This window comes from Bufo bufo, chromosome 1 (assembly GCF_905171765.1).
Source record: "Bufo bufo chromosome 1, aBufBuf1.1, whole genome shotgun sequence".
NCBI classification, from domain to species: Eukaryota; Metazoa; Chordata; class Amphibia; order Anura; family Bufonidae; genus Bufo; species Bufo bufo.
In genome coordinates this window covers 619,789,959-619,811,300 of record NC_053389.1, presented here as the reverse complement: position 1 = coordinate 619,811,300, position 21,342 = coordinate 619,789,959, and the positions used below count along the sequence as shown (strand labels likewise).

Below are 21,342 nucleotides of genomic sequence, written 5' to 3'. Positions count from 1 at the left end.
CCTCCTGGAGCTAAAGTGAAAATAAAATAGAAAGATAGCTTCCTCTTCATCTCCCTGACGTGCAGGGAGACTCTTCTCCGGCCCTGGCCTCAGTAGGGACAGGAACACTGGGGAATGGAGGGGGCAATTGAACCTCTGTTCCTGCCCCTAGAGGTCATGGGTCAACCTCCTGTGTGACCGCCATGGTGATGAAATGGAAAGAGTGGTCACTAAAGGGTTAATGTAGCAGATTGTAGAAGGAAATGGGGGATCTTACCTTGGAGATTTGTAGCACCTTGGCTGCGAGTTGAACCTTATCACCTATCAGAAAGTGTTCAAACTAGAGGTAGGTCACCAACTGAGATATCTTGACAGGGTGCGTGGGCTCCGATATGTTCTTGACCAGAATATATTGGCTAAAATATCATTTTAACATCTAGCATGAGGGTTTAGCCTTAGGTTTTCAATTGCATATTTTGCAGTGATTTATTGATTGTAGAGGGAATGCAATACAAAAAAAATAAAGGTCTTTGATAATTATTTTATTAGACTGGTTTTACAGCTCTGAAAAATATACCATGGCTTAGTAATATAGGCCCTCCAAGTTGACACTCCAGACAAAGTTAAAAAACTGTTGAATTCCACTAGTCTTATATAAGACCGCAAAATGTGTAACATTTACAGAGGTTCCCAGCTTATAGAACTTGATGACATTAGAATAGGCATCAATATCAAAACAGTGGGGGGGGGAACCCCTCCCCCCCAACACCTACACCCATAGCTATGCTTCCAGCACCATGTGTCAGCTCCAGCTGCTGCAAATAGCTGATCAGTGGGGGTGATTTTGGACCCCCAGATATTTATGACCTATGCTAAGGATAGGTCATCAATATCTATAGACAGGAGAAGCCCATTTAATGTTATCAGAAGCATTTAAAGGCACATTAAAAAGAAGACTAACAGCTAAAATGCGACTAATATTGACGCATTGTGTAAATACACTGGAAACATCTGTACAAAAAAGCACGTTTTATTTACAAATTTACATTAAGTCAAATCTTGTTTCACTCTTCATCTGAACCATCGTCTTCAGGCAAACGGCGAGATCTGCAATAAAGGAAAAGACATTACAAAAGCACTGCAGCTGACAACACGCATTAACCCCTCAAGGACCAGGCCAATTCTTATTTAAGTTTCTCTTTCATTCTCTGATACCCATAATTTTTTGTCCATTTCCATCTACAAAGCTGTAATAAAGGCTGTTTTAATTCATTTTGTCAGGGGACAATATGACCAAAGAAAAGATGAATCGTGGAATTTTTACAGTATTCACTGCACAGGAAAAATGTGGATACTTTAATAGTTCAGACATTGTGATACCTGTATGAAGGTGGGCGATTTGATTTTCATATTTGAACACTTTACTGTACCGTTTTCAGTCCTCTTAAAGGGAACCTGTCACCTCAAAAACACATAAAACCACCAGCATTACCTCATAGTAGCCCCCAGTCTGTTATCATGTTTGATCCGGTAGTCTGATGCTCCATATAGGGCTGAAACGATTACATTGACAAAAAAAATAAATCCTCAAATCGATGATTCATTTGTGCCATGTGACCAGAGTGTGAGTGAAGAGCTTGCCATTACTCACACTCCGTGGTCACCCACCTGCTCGCACAACACTGGCTCCTGATGTCGGGGGCAGCAGCTTCCTTGCTTCAAGGTAAGCACGTCCCCTCGTTAGATTGACAGCCTGCAGTGCACCGCTGAAACCCAGCTAACAGTGGTAGCCGGAGACAGGATTGCGTCTTACCAAGGAGCGCACCAAGCATGCTCGAGACTTATGCGATCCTGGCCACACTGCAGGCCGTCAATCTAATAAAAGAGGGGACAGTTAGGGGGATGCTTGACTTGAAGCAAGGAAGCCGCTGCACCCATGACTTCAAGCAGACTGGCAAGATAGCGCTTAAAACTGTTTTCTTAATCTATGGAGCATCAGACTACCGGATCAAACATATGATTATTAACAGACTGGGGGCTACTATGAGGTAATGCTGGCGGTTTTTATATGCATTTGAGGCAACAGGTTCCCTTTAAGGACTCATGCACACAACTGTATCTATTTTGCAGTGAACAAAAAACACGGATGACATCTGTGTGTATTCTGTATGTCTTAGGCATGACTTTTCAGGCAGCTCACCGACAACACTGCGAGCCTACACAAGGCCCCAAATAGTCATGGCAATTGCTCGGATTTCAAGTCTGCACCACGTGTCCGTTTATGTTGTCGTTTGTGGACAACTTGGAAATTCTCATCTACTTTGCTGGTACTGTACAACACAGCCACACAAAAATCTGCAATAGCAAATTCATATCTGGTTAGGTTGTAATCGAGCCATAATATTAAAGGGAATGTCCTATCACAATGGATATGGGATGAGCTAAAGGATAGAGAATAAGTGATTGTCTGGGGTCCAACTGCTGAGTCACCCGCCAATCCTGAGTACATGTATTCCCCCATTTGAATAGAGTTGCAGCCACAAAGGCATGCTGGGAAACACTGCCTCTGTTCTTGTGATTGATGGAGCCCCTAGTGGTTGGACCCCAGCTGATCGGACACTGTTGTAAAGGAGAAACCCTTTAAGTCTTACTAAAGGTATTACCCCCTTCACAAGACTCATTCGGCCTCGCAACCATAAATTATTGCTCAATTCCCTAAACAAGTCCTTTTTTGTAAGTCTTCCCCCAAGGTGTTCATTTAGATAATGACCTGTCTACCATAGGTAAAACAAATAAAATGCTCTACAGCAAAGATACATAAAACGATGATGACCGTTTGCTATTAGCATCTTACTTCCTTGGTGCTTTCCCAATTCCACTGCCACCAGCTTCCTCTTCATCATCAGATGGTATACGGTTTTCCTTCTCAGGAAGGCTTGTAGATGGAGACCCAAAGAAGTCTCCTATACCTTTTTGCCATTTTGGTGTAGGTCGAACACATACAGGATTTCCCCCTGCATATTTGCCTTCAGCTTCGCATATGGTAAAGAGAAAAAAAATAAAAATGGAGTATATTAAGGTAGAGTTATGTGCCACAGTTGTAAAAAGTCTTCGAGCCACCAACATGAGGGAACTTAAGAAACAAGCAAAAAATCATTTATCCTGAGCAACCGAATGGGAATCCAGTAATCGGGTTTGTGCAGTTCTCATGAGGCCTCAAACATGTCAGTCAAATCACATATCTACTGTACCAATATTGTATTGGAGTAATTTTCCAAAAAATAAGATAGATAAAAAGGACATTTTTATCCTTTACACTGCTGGTGTTCATGTGCAAGCACCTTCGCCTAAATTACTGTAGCGAGATGTGTAACCAACACCACAGCCGCAGTTCTTTTGTGTAAAGGTTGTGGTATGGTGCACTAAGCAGGGGTGGACTGAACGGTCGGGCACTTCGGACGTGGTTGCAGCCGTGCTAAAGAGCTATTTTTCACCGAGTATTTCACGTTCCCGCGTCACGTGACCTATACCACCTATACCTCCCAGGAGCCCATACATTTGAGGCTTTTTCTAGTTGGAGGAGGCCAAAAAGACCTTTCACGATGTCACGACCATGTGATCCTACATGGGCAGTCATTCTCCAGGCTGTTCAGCTGGAGGTAAAGGACCTGTGATGATGTCACAACCATGTGATCATGTGTGGGAGGAGTCAAGCTCACAGGCTGTGCAACTGGAGGAGGTAAAGGACCTGTGATGATGTCGCGACCCTGTATGGGCAAGGTCAAGCGGATCACATGATCATGTGCTGCTGTACTGGTTGGATAGTGACTAGAATAGTGTCTATCACCATGCCCACAGTGTTCCTATGTCGTGACGCAGCTGCATCAGGACGTTCTGTGCAGAGGAAGAAGTGGAGGCAGCGCCAACAGCATTAAGTCTGTGGGAGAGACACAGGGAGGCACACTAAGGACGTAGGTAACACTACCACATTATCAGGACTAGTGTTGTGTTTTTACATAAGACTGCAGGGGACATCTACTATATTATCTGTACTCAGAGTTATCACTGTATAGGGGGGCCCACATGAGCCTGGAGCGATGTGTGGGTGGGGCTGTGTGTAGCTTGTCTGAGAAAGTAGCGGTGCTCCAGAGAGCACTGCAGTAAATTATTATTTTAGAAATAGAGTATCCTATTGATTATTTTTTTTTACGATTAATCAAGCAATCTAAGAAAAAAAAAAATTCTGAACGGATCTGTCCATGACAGTTTTCCCTTTATAAAAACTCAGACCCCAAAACCCTTCGTCCCCCCGGTGCCATAAGCTCCACCTTCTCTCCCCCCCCCCCTCCTAAACACCCGGAGTGCACAGCGTCATTGGTTGCCATGACACTGAGCAATCCGGGCGCCCAGCCTTAGTCACACCAACTTACCTTTCCAGCAGGGTCACTGCCGACACTCCATCGTTCGTCATGGATGTGTTGTGGAGTGTCCGGAGGCCCCTTGCTGGAAAGATGAGTATTCTGAGCACAGCAGACCACGGAGTGGGAGTAATAGGAAGCACTTCACTCTCGCTTCATGGTCACGTGTCACAAATAAATCGTAAATGCAAAAAAATTTGCTGAGGATTTGTGTGTTGAATTACACGAGTACTCGTTGCAGCCCCACTTCCCACAGCTTTTCCTAGGCCAGTGACAACACATCCATTGGTTACACAGGCACAGCCCAATACGATGCTTAGTGTGCCCGGAAAAGACTGCAGCGCACACACAGGAGTGCCAGTGCCTTCTCAAACAGCTGATCGGTGGGGATCCCAGGTGTTAGGCCCCTTTCACACGAGTGTCACGGATTAAGTCCGGGTGCGTTCAGTGAAACTCGCACCATTTTGCAAGCAAGTTCAGTCAGTTTTGTCTGCGATTGCGTTCAGTTTTTTTCCGCGCAGGGGCAATGCGTTTTGATGCATTTTTCACGTGCGTGATAAAAAAACCTGAAGGCTTACAAACAACATCTCTTAGCAACCATCAGTGAAAAAAGCATCGCACCCACTTGCGGATGCAATGCATTTTTCACGCAGCCCCATTCACTTCTATGGGGCCAGGGCTGCGTGAAAAACGCTGAATATAGAACAGGCTGCGATTTTCACGCAACGCAGAAGTAATGCGTGAAAGAAAACACTCATGTACACAGACACATTGAAATTAATGGGTCAGGATTCAGTGCGGGTGCTATGTGTTCACGTCAGGTATTGCACCCGCGCGGGAAAACTCGCTCGTGTGAAAGGGGCCTTAAGACTCCCACAGATCAGATACTGGTGACCCATCCAGAGGATAGATTCAGTATATATTTTTTTTCTAAACCCCTTTAAACATGGGACAAACCCATGATGCCAGTACAGTCCAAGACTTTTTTTTTTAAATATACCATTTACATGTTAATAAACAGCACAGAAACATTTCACCCTAAATGTACTGATAAGTTATCACAACTGAGGATGGGCAAAGAATTAGCACATTTTGCATCAGTTCAGTCTCCATTCCACTTTGGAGGAGGACACCAAAATGCTGCTTGCAGCGATTTGGTGTCAGTCTGATGAAACTGAGCCAAATGGACCCGTCCTGGCACACAATGTAAGTCAATGGGAACGGATCCATCCTCCATTGACTTTCAAAAAGGTGTTCAAGACAGATCCGTCTAGGCCAGTGGTGGCGAACCTATGGCACGGGTGCCAGAGGCGGCACTCAGAGCCCTCTCTGTGGGCTCTCGCACCCTGGAAAAAGTCTATGGTGTACCAATATGCCTCAGGGACTTTTCCTGCCATTCATCAGCGCTGGGTGCACTATGAACAGCACAGGCAGTGCACTGAATGTAGGCAGGCTATTATAGCTAAATGATAAAGTACATGAAAGATATACTATATTGGACTGTAGTATTCAGGTTATATTGCCGTGTTGGCACTGCAATAAATAATGGGTTTTGGGTTGCAGTTTGGGCACTCGGTCTGTAAAAGGTTCACGATCACTGGTCTAGGCCATGTTAAAGATAATACAAACAGATCTGTTCTGAATGGATCCATCCATAACAGATCTGCACAAAACAAGTGTGGAAGTAGCCTAGATCACAACTTACATTTTTTCCCAGAAGGAGAGGTCACATTACTTGAGGAACTAGTTGTGGCCCCAAATGATTTCCTTGGTGCCCTAGCAGCAACAGCTAAAAAACAAAACATAAATGCAGGTTTTAATGGAGATTTCAAAATTAAAGGACCATTCCAATCTGACATACCCACAGGACATGCTACCCCTAGAACCCAGTCTTGAAGGGCTTCTGTCACCCCACTAAAGTCATTATTTTTTGGCTACTTAAATACTTTATACTGCGATATATCAATATATAGGGCTCTTACTGATTTTCATTCTGTCGTTTCTTCAAAAAACGGACTTTTATAATATGTAAATTACCTCTCTACCAGCAAGTAGGGCAGCTACTTGCTGGTAGAGAGGTAATTTACATATTATAAAAGTCAATTTTTTGAAGAAACTACAGAACGAAAATCAGTAAGACAGGACAGTCATAGTAGTGACTTGTCACCCATGCATCATGACACAGGATCACACAATGGGCGAAAGCTCCTGATGGACCACATTGCCCATAAAGATGCCCCCTGTCTGTCAGGTAGCCCAGGATGCTGCACTCTCCTGCCCAGATCTTTAACCAAACCCACCTACCAAGCCAAAGGGCTGATCTCAGAGATCCTAGGTAGGTCCAGATTAATAACTAAGATGGCAGGTCCAGGAGGCTACACAGCTGCTATTGGCTGTCTACATATGTAATCCAGCACATACAGAATATGATATAGTGGGCTGGGCAGGTACATACCTATGAGAAGTACTTACAGTACTCGGATGTGGAGTGACCGGGTTATTACACCTCACCTACAGAAGTCAGAGGGCTCCTGACATTTTGGCGCGCTCCTCCCCTTGGCGCCAAAACTACTAACAAATGTCATCCCGCCCCAGAGTGAGAAAATATGACCCAGCCAGGAGCTTGATTTCCCCAGATATAAAGACCATTTCGCCGAGAACTGCGATTTACGTCTGTTACTATGAGACTTTATTACGTGATGTCTCCCCTGAATGTAAGCCCGCAATAAAGTCACCGGACATCACGTTAACCGCCGCCTCACCTTTCCTGTAGCTGCCGGTGGAGGGGCCCGCGCTGTCTGCCTTTGTGCGCACCATGATCCGCCGTGAGCCGCTCTATCACCGCACAGGGCGCACACTGTACCGGACGCTGTTCTATAGCGCAATTTAAAGCTCCCACCTTGGCGCTCGAAATTCTAACCCGCCCACTGCATTCCTATTGCACACAATTCTTTGTGCACCGCCCACTCTTGAATAATAAGCCAATGGCAGCATAGAGCAGGTTGTCAATCATCCTGTCACGCCAACTTCACGCCCGAAGTCCCTATGTCAGGCCCTGTCACCGAGGAGTGGCTTCTTTAGCTCTTGATTTTCCCGCTCAATTCTGTGACTAGCTGGCGGGACAGGCCTGCTACTCAGTGGAAGCGCAGTATGGCAAACCAATAAAGACAGCTGATTCCAGAGAAATCTTCCCTGTTTATATTGTAGCCCTGAAGTCACAAATCATTTCTTTTCCATTCACCATACCTCACAACTCTGATAAAAAAGCAAAGGACAGCAGCCAGCTGTGAGAAATGCGCAGTGCCTCAAACCCAATTCTTATCCATATATACCCAGTTCCCTTTGTATCTCCACACACCATTCAGATGGAGGATTTTTGTCAACAGCGAACTCTGCGCGTATCCCGAAGCAGAAACGTCTGTGCTGCGCCATTGTTTCTGACTTGGTTTTTCTGCGGACCTGCTCTAGATTTAGCTCCATTGAATGGATCTAAACTGCGAGCAGGCCCCTGCTGTGGCTTTAAGAATGGACCTGTACATTCTTGGCATGGTCTTGCAAACCGCACAGCAAAAATCCTCAGCCACATGAACTATTGCACAGCCTCCCATTGAAAACAATGGGAGGAGGTTTCGGCGCAGGGTCCACGCTGAAACCGCACCCAAAATACTCAGTCTGAACACACCCTAGGGCCCCTTGCACAAGAACGTTATGCATCAATTCCGTGCATTGGGGACCGCAATTTGCGGTCCCCAATGCACGGGCAACGTACGTGCGGCCTAAGGCTGTGATGGCTAACCTCTGGCACTGCAGCTGTGGTAAAACTACGACTCCCAAGATGTACAGTTGCTTGGCTGTTCTCAGAACTCCATAGAAATGAATGGAGCATGCTGGGAGTTGTAGTTTCACCACAGCTGGAGTGCCAGAGGTTAACCAATATTGCCCAAAGGCCTTATGCACACAACTGCACTTTTGCCTGGCATCTGATCTGCGTTTTTTTTCCGCAGTTCAGACACAGACCTATTTACCTCTATTGGATGGATGTCCAGACCACAAAACACATACGGTCATGTGCATGAGGACTAAGAATACTTCTTTGTGCCCACCACACAGTACCAATGGATCCCTCAGACTGTAATAATTTCCCCTTATTGCATTCTCATGCAGTTTGATACCCTCTTGGAGTCTGTCCACTCTGTATTCTGCCCCTTAGTACCCCCATTCAGTATTCTGCTCCTTTTGTGACCCCCATTAGATATTGCGCCCACTGAATGCGACATGATGCTCTATTTTACCATGCCTTAAGAGAGCATATGGGTGTCATTGAGGGGTTCCCTCAATGAAACAGAGAGGAGACCCGCTAAGTATCAACAACTCTCTGGTGGACCGAACCCATCTATGTTTTGTATGGCTCATCGCAACGTCTCTTGGCAATCACAGCTGATCAGTAATCAGCTATGGTCAGGATGAGAAAGGCTCCTCAAAGGGAGCTTCCCACAATTGACCTTTATCCACCACTGGAACTTCCACTGATCACTAGGGTGGGGGTTCTGAGTTCAAATTGTTGTTGTCACACACGTACACCGCTGTTCTGTTCAGTCTCCAGAGGACTATTTTCTGATATTGAAATCAAAACTAGGCTATCCCATGCTCATGGTTTTAATGATGGGTGAAAGTTCAGGAAAATTCTCACTTGTTTGTATAGGACTCCTGATGTTCTGAACCTTTGTAGCTCTGACAGATGTTGGAGATGTAACACATTTGCATGGATTTTCCTGCATATTTGGCTTCCATGTTCTAAAATCACCTACTTATGGGACGCAGTTTGTAGTGAAATGGAGATTTGAGGCAAAGATATCTCTTGTAAGCCTGAAATTGTATTACTTACTGTCCCATGACGCCCAACCATCAAGAAGTCATTTGGCCACTAAAGTACTACTTGTAATGCTAAAATGGAGAGATATAGATCCTCCCTTGATTCAGCTCTAGAGTGAAAATGTTAACCAACTCCATAAGTTCAATGAGCTCTATAGCTAGGAGTCCAATATCAAACCAAAATTTGGTAACATTTGGGGACCATAGGCCTCGTTTGTCTTCCCTGGATGAGAGAAGATTACACTCTTGCCTAGCTTGTCTTTCACAGTCTGATGCATTGCAATGAGTTATACCAAACTATATCTCTCTAATCTCCTATGTAACCCTTTTTCATGCTTCCCCTGTACCCGAGCGTTGCATTGTGTTTCGGCATCCTTCTGTTTGTGTCTTGTTTTACTATACTTTTTCTTGTATGCCATGTCTGGCATTATTGATAGAGCTGGCTCTGTTTTCTCACTCTTTATCCTTGATTAAAGCCTATAGTAAATTTGCAAAAAAATAATATTTCTAATGTACTTTAATTATTGTTAATTATTTATTTTTCATGCAATATAGGCAGTGGGCACCTAAGTTGCGCTTTAGAATTCGTATTTCACAGATCCATACTGTAGAAATGCTATGCCCAGCCCATATTGCTCATGTGTTTGGTGATTACCGTAATAAGTTACTGTTTACCTTTCCCATCCACAAAAAACTGATCAAATACGGAAACCATACGGATATGTTTTGTGCAATAATGGAACGGAAGAGGACTTAGGCTCCATTCACACGTCCGTGGTGTGATGCGGACCCGCAAATTGCGGATCCGCAACACACCCGCCCGGCACCCCTATAGAAATGCCTATTCTTGTCCACAAGCTGCGGACAAGAATAGGACATGTTCTATCTTTTGCGGAGCTGCGGACCTGAAGATCGGGGCCGCGCTCTGCAAATGCGGATGCTGACAGCACACTGTGTGCTGTCCGCATCCATTCCGTCCCCATAGAAAATTAATGGGTCCGCACCCGTTCCGAAAATTGCGGAACGGAAGGGGACCCATTTGCGGACATGTGAATGGAGCCTTAAATCAAAGAAAATAAAACCTCAGATACGGAACAACGGATCCGTGAAAAACGGATCGCAAAACAACAACGGTCTTGTGCAAGAGCCCTAAGGCTGCGTTCACACGGGCGTGTCCGGATTAGGTCCGGATGCGTCCCGGTGTATTGCGGCAAACCCGCGCGAGTAGGTACGCAATTGCAGTCAGTTTTGACTGCGATTGCGTTCCGATGTTCAGTTTTTGTCGCGCGGTTGCAATGTGTTTTGCACGCGCGTGACAAAAAAACCGACTGTGGTACCCAGACCCGAACTTCTTCACAGAAGTTCAAGTTTGGGTTCGGTGTTCTGTAGATTGTATTATTTTCCCTTATAACATGGTTATAAGGGAAAATAATAGCATTCTGAATACAGAATGCTTAGTAGGTGATCAATTGAGGGTTAAAAATAAATAATAAAAAATTAACTCACATTCTCCTCTTGTTCGCGTAGTTCCCGGTCTCTTCTTTACTTCTTTAATGATGAACTACCGGCTAGGACCTGTGGTGACGTCAGATCACATGCTCCAATCACATGGTCCATCACCGTGGTGATGGACCATGTGATTGGAGCATGTGATCTGACGTCACCAAAGGTCCTTTAGCCGACAGCTCATCAGAAGAGCCCGGGAACTACGCGATCAAGAGGAGAAGGTGAGTTTATTATTTTATTTTTTTTAACCCCTCCAGCGCTATTTTACTAAGCATTCTGTATTCAGAATGCTATTATTTTCCCTTATAACCATGTTATGAGGGAAAATAATACAGTGAATAGACTGTCACCTAGCAACCATGCGTGAAAATCGCACCGCATCCGCACTTGTTTGCGGATGCTTGCGATTTTCACGCAACCCCATTCACTTCTATGGGGCCTGCGTTGCGTGAAAAACGCAGAATATAGAGCATGCTGCGATTTTCACGCAACGCACAAGTGATGCGTGAAAATCACCGCTCATCTGAACAGCCCCATAGAAATGAATGGGTCCAGATTCAGTGCAGGTGTAATGCGTTCACCTACCGCATTGCACCCGCGCGGAAATCTCGCCCGTGTGAACGCAGCCTAAAGGACAAGGATAGTACTGTTCTATCAGGGGCCAGCTGTTCTGTCCCGAAAAAAACGGAATGCACATGGACATCCGTATTTTTTGTGGATCAGTTTTTTGCAGACCGCAAAATACTGAAAAAGCCATACGGACGCGTGCAATAGGTCTAAGGCTAGGTCTACACAACAACATGTGTCTCGCGACACATAGGGCACAACTACACTGCGACATTTGTCATGCGACAATTTTTATAATGATAGTCTATGGTGTCGCACTGCGACATGCGACATGCTGCGACACGACAGTGCGACACCATAGACTATCATTATAAAAATTGTTGTTCGACATTGGTGCGACAAATGTCGTCGTGTAGACCTAGCCTAAGAATTATACACTCATATTATACACTATATGTGCCCATATGAAAGGAAAAACACCCCTCCACACTGTACACTAGCGCCATCTAGCGTCCACCCTGCCTGACTCTATAAACTAAGCGTCTCTGAGAATAGATCACATGGGTGGGCGGAGCCACGGACACTTCCTGTCACATGACACGTCCCGCATTCTTCTGCCGGGTTGTTTCAGTAAAGTAGATGGTGACTTTTCTTATTGGAAGCAGTATCTGACAGCTGTCATGTCCGCCGATCTGCTGAGCTGGTGTGTCGGAGAACTGGACCGCCGCTTCGGATTAAGCGTCAGCGAAGACGTCGTCCAGTGAGTGCCCCGGGAATAGATGGTACACGTCATGAGCGTTCCTAGTGCAGTAGTCTGACGTCAGAGGAGCGCACAGGAAGTGTTCATACGTCATCAGGGATGATCTATGTTATTACAGTCTGGCTGATCTTGAGCACAGTGCTGTCCTTGTCCATGAGGAATGTGTTCTCTGTAAATCTATGGATCAGCATATGTTAATAAGTAAAGCCCTCCTCCAACTAAAGTCCCTAAATTCAGTGGCCTAGATGAAGTCTCTGGAGTCACATTTACTGCATGTATACTATGTGCACGGGTGTGTTCTATATGCACTTGTTAATATGGAATAAAGTTTAGTGTCCCCCCCTCATTATTCCCTGACGTGGTATGGCCTGCGTTCAGTGCCATGTGGAGGTTCATTGCTGTTCACGTCTGGGGTGAAACATACTAATCTGTTAGTCCATTGCTGACAATGCGATGATCCAGTGTCTAACCTCTCAGCACTAATAGATGTGCTTCCTGGTGATGTCAGGGTGTACGTCAGTGACAGCGTCATCAGAAACTACTTCTACAAGAGACGAATGATGGGATTTTAGTTCCCCCTGATATGAGCTTCAAACTGCTTGGAAATGAATGAACTGTAGCCGACTTGTAATTTGGGGCATCACTGTCACTCACAGGTATATCCTCTCCATTGATGATTGGGAAGAAACGGAAGATTACATAAATGACCTTGTCCAGGGCCATGATGAGCAGAAACAAGGCTTCATCAATGACTTAAAAATATGCTGGCACAGAATAAAGAATCCTCACAGCGCCTCCTCTTCACCGATCTGTACGAAAGATGGTCAGTGACTGCTGTAGATCGGGCATGTATAGTGTTCTGATATGCAAGGCTACTTTCACACCTGTGTTTGGTGCGGATCCGTCTTGTATCTGCACAGACGGATCCGCACCAATAATGCAAACCCTTGTATCCGTTCAGAACGGATCCGTTTGCATTATTCTTTAAAAAAAAAGTCTAAGTCAAAACGGATCCGTCTTGACTTACATTGAAAGTCAATGGGGGACAGATCCGTTTTCAATTGCACCATATTGTGTCAGTGGAAACGGATCCGTCCCCCTTGACTTACATTGTAAATCAGGACGGATCTGTTTGGCTCCGCATCGTCAGGCAGACACCAAAATGCTGCTTGCAAAAGTGGAACGGAGACCAAACGCAGCCAAACTGATGCATTCTGAGCGGATCCTTATCCATTCAGAATGCATTGGGGCTGAACTGATCCGTTTTGGGCCGCTTGTGAGATCTCTGAACGGATCTCACAAGCGGACCCAGAAACGCCAGTGTGAAAGTAGCCTAACAAAGCATTGGGGCCTTAAAGGGGTTGTCCAGCTTCCTAAGCTGATGACCTATCCTCAGGATAGATCATCAAATATCAGATCATCCGGGGGCTGACTCCCTGCACCCCCTCCGATCAGCTGTTTTCTTCACTGATTATCTACTCATCTATGACATTGCTGTGCAGTGTAATTACAGCTTCTCCATCCTATTCACTTGAATGGTGCAGAATGTAACTACAACGGCTCCTTACTATTCAATTTAATGGGGCGGAGGAGCTGTAATTACACTGCTTGTATCTGCAGTGTCAACAGCGCGCAGAGATGGGAATGGAGCACTGCGTTCTTTTCAACCAGCTGATCGGCGGGCGAGCTGGGAGTTGGACTTCTGCTGATCTGATACTGATGACCTATCCTGGGGAGGTCATCAATCTAAGAAATCAGACAACCCCTTTAAAGGTGTTCTCTAGGATTTTAAAGGGGTTCTGTAGCTTTTTCTTACTGATGATCAATCCTTTAGAACAGGGGTGCACAACCTTTTTTGGTCTGGTGGCCGCATTGTCACATCGCACTATTTCAAGGGGCCGCAAAAAAAAAAGTTAATCAGCGCTTGCTTGCATCAGCCTATTACACAGGCTAAGGCCTCTTTCACACGGCCGTGTGCTGGCCGGACCCATGCTATGGACCACAAATTGCGGTCCTCAATGCACGGGCACCGACCGTGGGGCAGCCGCATGGGGATCGCGGACCTATTCACTTGATAGGGGTCTGCGATCCGTCCTTTCCGTAAAAAGATGGAACAAGTTCTATATTTTTGCGCAGCGGAAGCACAAAACGGAACACCACGAATGCACTCCGTAGTGCTTCCATGGGATTACGTTTCGTGCTTCCTTTCCTTTCCGCATCTCCGGATTTGCGGACCCATTCAAGTGAATGGGTCCACATCCGTGAAGCAGAATGCACACGGCTGGTGACCCATGTATTGCGGAACCGCCGTATTCGGCCCGCAATACGACCACGGGAGCACTACGGCCGTGTGAAAGAGGCCTAATACAAAGTGACTGGGGAGGAATGATCGCTACCACAGTCATTCCTCCCTCATTCACATTCCTGATTCCACGGTGAGATGTGCTGACGATAATTGTACATCTTTCATCCTAATAAAATATGCAAATCATCCGACAAACAAGGAATCACTCGTTTATCGGCTGATCAGCGGCACAATTACACCGGCCAGATATCAGGAATGAGCGCTCCTATGAACACTTGTTCCCTTTAATTGTCCTGAATAACGTGCCGTGTAACAGGGGGTTAGAGATTTCCTGGTAAAAAATGATTTTTAACACGTTCATGCAGCATGGGCCTGAAACAGAAGATGCATACTCTCCTGCTCTCTGCCGCTCCCGCTGTCTCCATCTTCTGGTTCCGGCGCTGTTTACATCCGGTTTAAATAATGGCCGTCTAAGTAACGGCCGTCACAAGGCCATTTTTAGCACCAATGAAAGTCTATGGGGCTATTTACATGGCCGTTCTTTTAACGGCCAGTGAATAGCGTCCGTCCAAAAATAGGACATGTTTTCACGGTCAGACGACCTATTGAATTCAATGGGACCGTTTTTAACGGCCGATTGACAGGAGTGCACCCGTCTAACGGCCATTAAAAATGGGTACACTTTACCAAGGAGGGGTTAAAAAACAAAACCTCACCTCATCCACTTGCTCGCAGTGCAGCAGTCTCTTCTCTCTTCATTGAGCAGGACCTGCCGAAGGACCTGCGATATGGGTGGTGACGTAACCACGTGGGAGCGCGCAGCGACGTCATCGCGCACCTTCGACAGGTCCCATTCAGTGAAGAGAGGAGACTGCTGCAGCGCGAGCAAGTGGATAAAAACAGCTGTGGGCCATTATGGGGGCATTATTTAAACCATGGGGGACATTATTTAAGATGGGGCCCTACATTGGGGGCATTATTAAAGCTGGGGACATTAAAAAAATAATTTCTACACTATGGGGTACATTATTTAGGATGGTGTACTACATTAGGGGCATTATTAAAGCTGGGGGGGCGGTAAAAAAAAATTTATACACTACGGGGGACATTATTTTAGCTGGGGGCCTACATGGGGGGGGATTGTTAAAGCTGGGGGCACTATAAAAAATTATTTACACCTTGGAAAACATTATTTGGGGCCCAAAAAAATAATTCCTACACTATGGGGGACATTATTTAAGATGGGGGACTACATTGGGGGCATTATTAAAGCTGGGGGCAGTAAAAAAAAAAATCTTACACTATGGGGAAAATTAGTTTAGCTGGGGGCCTACATGGGGGCATTATTAAAGCTGGGGGCAGCAACAACAAAAAAAATCCTACACTATGGGGGACATTATTTTAGCCGGGGGCCTACCATCCTGTGGGTGTTCGCAGAAGGGTGGGTGTAGAAATAACTGCCAATAAAATTCATCCATTTTTCATGTCCGTTTTTAACGAACATGAAAAAACGGATGCAAAACGGACATTATAAAAGGACACACGGCCAGAAAATGGATGCACACACTGATGCAAAATGGCCATGAAAAACTGACAGTGTGTGCGTTTTTAACGGACGTTTTTTTCACTGTCTTGTGCATGTGGTCTTAGGCTGGACCAGGTATGGATTCTAGAAGGTAGTTTACAATTCTGTTACAGCAAATGTTTGCCAGTTTTATGGCATGTTAATCATTCAAAGTGTTTTCATGTATCAGACACACCAGGTATGCAGGGGTTATCCTTTACAGACCAGTCAAAAAAAGGCAGACGTAAAGGAAGGAACAAGCTGGAACCTCTCCCAACTTCTGCTGTGACTGCTACCGCTGCTGAAGAGGTTAAGACCCCAATGGACTTGGCTAAGGTCAGTACGATGCATATGGGGAAAATTAGTTTTAAAGCCTTTTTTGCATTGGCTTAATATTCGGCAAGTTTATCAAATGTCCGAGTCTGCGTTGGCTTAAAGAGGCTTTCCCATCTCAGACAATTGGGGCATATCACTAGATTGGAGAGGGGAGAGAGACAACATGATGTTAGAGACGGCAGACAGACAGTTACTGGTTTTCTGCAGTACAGCAGGGATGATGTCAGGGGATAAAGTGTATAGCTGGGTGTCATCAGCATAGAGATGGTACTGAAAACCAAATCTTCTGATAGTCTGTCCAATACGGCCTGTGTAGAGAGAAAAGAGGAGAGGACCTAGGACTGAACCCAGATGTCACGGCCGTACCGAGACATTCGGACGTCCCTGTGACAGTGAGTGGCAGGAGATCTTTGAGACTGGCAACACGTGGTTAGATTTGATATGTTTACTTTGTGGATCACTAGGTTTTCTTTGTCTCCTTTCCCTCATATGTTCGGTGCGGGGTTTCCCTCCCACACTAGAGCGTGACACTGCAACATCAAGTGGGAGAGGAGGGGAGAGGTAGAGCCAGCAAATGATACATTGAAAGCGTGGTCAGAGAGATAGGAAAAAAAACAATAGAGAGCAGTGTCCTTGAGGCCAATAGATTGGAGACTGCTGTGTAGGAGAGGACCTAGGACTGAACCCAGAGGAACCCCATGTCACGGACATATGGTTTACAGTGTGAAATGCTGCAGACAGATCCAGAAGAACGAATAGAGAGTAGTCACTGTTGCATTTAACTGTTAGAAGGTCATATGTCACTTTGGTAAGGGCAGTTACAACAGAGAGATAGCGGATGAGGCCAGAGTAGACCAGGTGTTCCAGAAGTTTAGAAATGAAAGGGGGATTAAAAACAGGTCTGTAGTTAGCTGTGCAGGATGGGTCAAGAGATGTTTTTTCAATTAAGGGGTTTTGACAGAATGTTTGAAAGAGGATGGAAAGATACCAGAAGAGAGAGGTTGAAATTTTTACTTAGGTGAGTAGTGACGGATGAGGAGAGAGACTGGAATTAATGTGATGGAATAGGGTCAGTAGTGCAGGTAGCAGGGTGGTGAGAAGAAGAGAGGAATCTGGAGATTGCCCATTTGACTTAGTCACAGAAGAAAAGTGAACCAGAGGAGGTGCTGGATGGAAGGGGATTGATGATACTTGGAGACTGGGAAGTAATGTCACGTGGATGTTTTAAATTTTCTTATTGAAGTAGGCTGGCAGATCCGCAGCACAGAGGTCAGTGATGGAGATTTTCTCCATAGGCGTTCAGCACTCCCTCATGCAGGGCTGAAGAAAGCCAGTTTGAGGTGTGTGCCAGAATTGCTTTCTTCTGTGTCAGTAGGTTCTGAGTGTAGGCGAGGCTACTTCATCCAGGGTGCTTCTGAGGTAGTCATTATAATGTTTGTAGTCAGATTAGGACAGGAGAGGAAAGAAATTGGGGACAATGATGACTGTAGAGTGTCTGTAGGTTTCTTAGTGTCCATGGCATGTCAATTTCTGAATATCGGATAAGTAGGAGTTTGCTGGAATGGATGAGTATTTGCAACAATGAAAGAAAGAATGTTGTGGCCAGAGAGAGGGAGAGGGGAGTTAGTGAAGTCAGAAGCAGAGCAGAGCCGGAAGAAGACCAGGTCCAGTATATTACTGACTTTATGCGTCTGGGAATTATAAGGTTTTGATTATCCAAGAGCTGAGGTTAGAGATAGAAGCTGGGAGCCAGATGTGGAGATTGGGCTGTCTATGAGGATGTTAGTCGCTCAAATTGAGAGTTGATAATTCGCAAAGCTGTCCAGGAACTGGGTGGGTCAGCCAAGGGGGTCGGTAAACAGCCAAAACTATCAGGGAGAATGGGTGGAAGAGTTTGAGGGTGTAAACCTCAAATAATGAGAATGGAAGTGGTGGTACTGGGCAGTGGCGTAACTAGAAATGACTGGCCCCACAGCAACTTCTTCACAACCCCCTCCTCCTGTGCAACCCCCACTCCTGCAGCTAGTCAAAATCGCTCTCTCTGATGAGGCCCAGAGGCCACTCTGTCCGTTTCCTACACGTATATACTGCATGTCATGTCCCTGTATTTACTGTCACTGTATATTATGTCATTGTATACTACTGTTGAGGGGGCCATGACAATAAAATCTTTCAGTCCTCCTCCTGAGTTGGCCCCTTCTGAATTCGGGCCCCAAAGTAGCCGCTTCTCCTATCGCTACTCCCCTGGTACTGGGGAAATGACCTGGAAGGTGCATCGTGAGTAAAGAAGTATGGCAACTCCACCAACATGACTATTATTAGATCTGGGTGTATGAGAAAAATGTAATCCACCATAAAATAGAACAACAAGGCTTCTGTGGTGTATCATGAAGTGCATGGTGGTATACATCATTTGGTGGTGGTCATTCACTTGTTTAATTATAACCATCTTCCATAATTCCTGTTCTGGATGAAGATGCCGTATGTTTCAAATCAGTTTAGGCTATTATTGAGGTGCCCTTTGGTAAAAGTCTTTGTACTTCACTGTGTCCTCTTTCCCACCAGCAAGCTCAAGCTCAGGAAATGGCTGGTTTGTCATCTTCCAAGAAAAAGCAGAAGTATGTCAACCTTTATACTAAAGAAGGACAGGATCGCTTGACTGTACTGATCCCAGGCCGTCACCCCTGTGAATGTCTGGCTCAAAAGCATAAGCTTATTAACAACTGCACAACCTGTGGCCGTATTGTGTGTGAACAAGAGGGATCGGGACCATGTTTGTTTTGCGGCAACCTGGTAAGACTCCTCGTTTTTTTTTTTTTTAATATAATAAAAGATGGGTGAAAAAACAGATGGCTATAAAATTATCTGCAAGCATTGGTGGAAGCTTCATTTCAGATTAAGTTTTCTCACCACAGCAATAAAGTCTGGAATATTTCATCACCTGCTTAATGTGGGAGGGTGAGCACTGGGACCCTACCATGGTACAAATGAAGACCTGTTTATTGTGCACCTTGGCACTCCAGAATAGAGGCCGTGTAGAGAACCGAGTAAGTGAGGTAATGCCAGACAGAGCACCAAGACCGAGCAGCACTGTGTCTGGTACCAGTGGAGGTCCCAGCAGTCAGATCCTCACTATATACACTAGTGATATAGGGGTCTTAACCAGACAGGACATACTCGGGCATAGAGTTGTTGCGATACCAAATTTTTGATTCGGTTTCGATACCATGAAAAAGTATTGCGATACTCGATACCATTCGATACCACGCGAAAAAAATAAACAAAAAAAGCCACGTGCATTCCTCATTTTTAAAAATGGCGAATCGCGCAGTTTTTATTTTATTTTTTCTGTTCCGGCATTCACCACCTAGATTTTTTTTTTATATTTTAATAGTTTGGACTTTTCTGACGTGGCGATGTAATATGTTTATTTATATATTTTATATGTGAAATTGGGAAAAGGGGGGTGATTTATACTTCATATTTTAGTGTTTTTTTTTTTTTCACTTTTTATTTAATAACTATTTCCCCCCTTAGGGGCTAGAACCTGGGATCTTTCATCCCTTTTCCTATTCACCCTGATAGATCTCTATCAGGGTGAATAAGACTCCACACTGTCCCTGCTGCTCTGTGCTTTGTGCACACAGCATCAGGGATGTTACCATGGCAACCAGGGCTTCTGTAGCGTCCTGGCTGCCATGGTAACCGATCGGAGCCCCAGGCTTACACAGCTGGGGCTCCGATCAGAAGCTGCCACTGCACCACCAATGAGGGGGAGTGGAGAGGTCCCTGTGGCCACTGCCACCAATGATTTTAATACTGGAGGGTTGAGAGGGGCCGGCGCACTGTGCCACCAATGATTTTAATGGGATGGGGGGATTGAGGGGGGGGGCACACTGCACCACCAATGATTTTACCCCTTTTATACAGGAGGCGGGTACTAGCAGATCACTGCCGCTGATCGCAGCTCCCTGTCAGGGGCAGGGTGCCGGCAATGCGATTCTGCTGCCGGCACCCGCCTCCTGTATGTGTTAAAGACTGACTACTGTATATGAGTCCAGACTTTCACTATTAGGCCACACAGAGCGGCGCCCAGCGATGTCTCAGCACTCACCATTTAGTCCTGGGCGCCGCTCCGTTCGCCCGCAGTGCCCCATTACTGTCTCCTCTCCTGCTCCACATGCTGCTGAGCTGATTACTATCGGAGCGATGGGAGGAGACATCAGCTTCACTAGTGGGCGTTCCTTCTCCCTGGCTGTAGCGCTGTCCAATCGCAGCGCAGGGAAAAGGAACGCCCACTAGTGAAGCTGATGTCTCCTCCCATCGCTCCGATAGTAATCCTATCATTGGTGGCGCAGTGCGCCCGCCCCTCCTCCACCCCCTCTCTTCTCATTGCCGCCCCTCCTCCACCCCCTCTCTTCTCATTGCCGCCCCTCCTCCGCCCCTCTCTTCTCATTGCCGCCCCTCCTCCGCCCCTCTCTTCTCATTGGTGGCAGCGGCAGCAGCACAGGGGGAGGGATAGACTGCTTCCTTCTCCCCGTGCTGCTGAGAGAGAACATGAGCGCGCCGATAGCAGCGCGCTCATGTTCAGAGATACTAGACTGCGCAGCAGCGCAGCCCAGTATCGAAAAAACGGAAATCCCGGTATCGTATCGATACCGGGACAAAAGTATCGATTGGGTATCGAAATTTCGATACCCGCAACAACCCTACTCGGGCATAACTGACACCTGCATTAGTGAGTTTGCATTACTTTGTACCCTTAGTGATGATGTTTATAGACTGAAATAAATTGGAGGACATTTATTCGCATGTTGCACTAGAATTATGGCCTTTTGATTTGCGCCAAATCTGTCAACAGTTTTGTCCACAATTTTCCCCATAAAGAATGTATCATGCCAGAAATTAGTTCTAAATGTTAGTGGGCGGGGCTATCAAATTGGGGCATATTACGCCTCATTTATCATCCTCTTATCGGTGGAAATGGCTCCAATTGTTGCAGAGAATTAAGCCAGCTTATGTGGTGGTGTTTTGT

At 45.8% G+C, this 21,342-nt stretch overlaps 2 protein-coding genes across 2 annotated transcripts in view; one reads left to right on the top strand and one right to left on the bottom strand.

Annotated features, from left to right (window-relative positions):
• Positions 1 to 505: 505 nt before the first annotated feature.
• Positions 506 to 7,295, bottom strand: PCLAF (PCNA clamp associated factor). The gene is made up of 4 exons (XM_040413770.1): positions 7,160 to 7,295; positions 6,103 to 6,186; positions 2,834 to 3,011; positions 506 to 1,086 (listed from the first exon to the last, which is right to left on the bottom strand). Exons 1-4 carry the CDS (start codon positions 7,212 to 7,214, stop codon positions 1,044 to 1,046), a joined length of 360 nt encoding a protein of 119 aa, XP_040269704.1. The 5' UTR covers positions 7,215 to 7,295; the 3' UTR covers positions 506 to 1,043.
• Positions 7,296 to 11,919: 4,624 nt separating this feature from the next.
• TRIP4 (thyroid hormone receptor interactor 4) overlaps positions 11,920 to 21,342 on the top strand; it is a 53,962-nt gene continuing 44,539 nt past the window's right edge. Inside the window, exons 1-4 of the mRNA XM_040413766.1 lie at positions 11,920 to 12,102; positions 12,759 to 12,925; positions 16,162 to 16,307; positions 18,873 to 19,100. Of these exons, the coding sequence (XP_040269700.1) occupies positions 12,023 to 12,102; positions 12,759 to 12,925; positions 16,162 to 16,307; positions 18,873 to 19,100 (621 nt within the window). The 5' untranslated portion in view covers positions 11,920 to 12,022. The remainder of the gene's footprint in view (positions 12,103 to 12,758; positions 12,926 to 16,161; positions 16,308 to 18,872; positions 19,101 to 21,342) is intronic.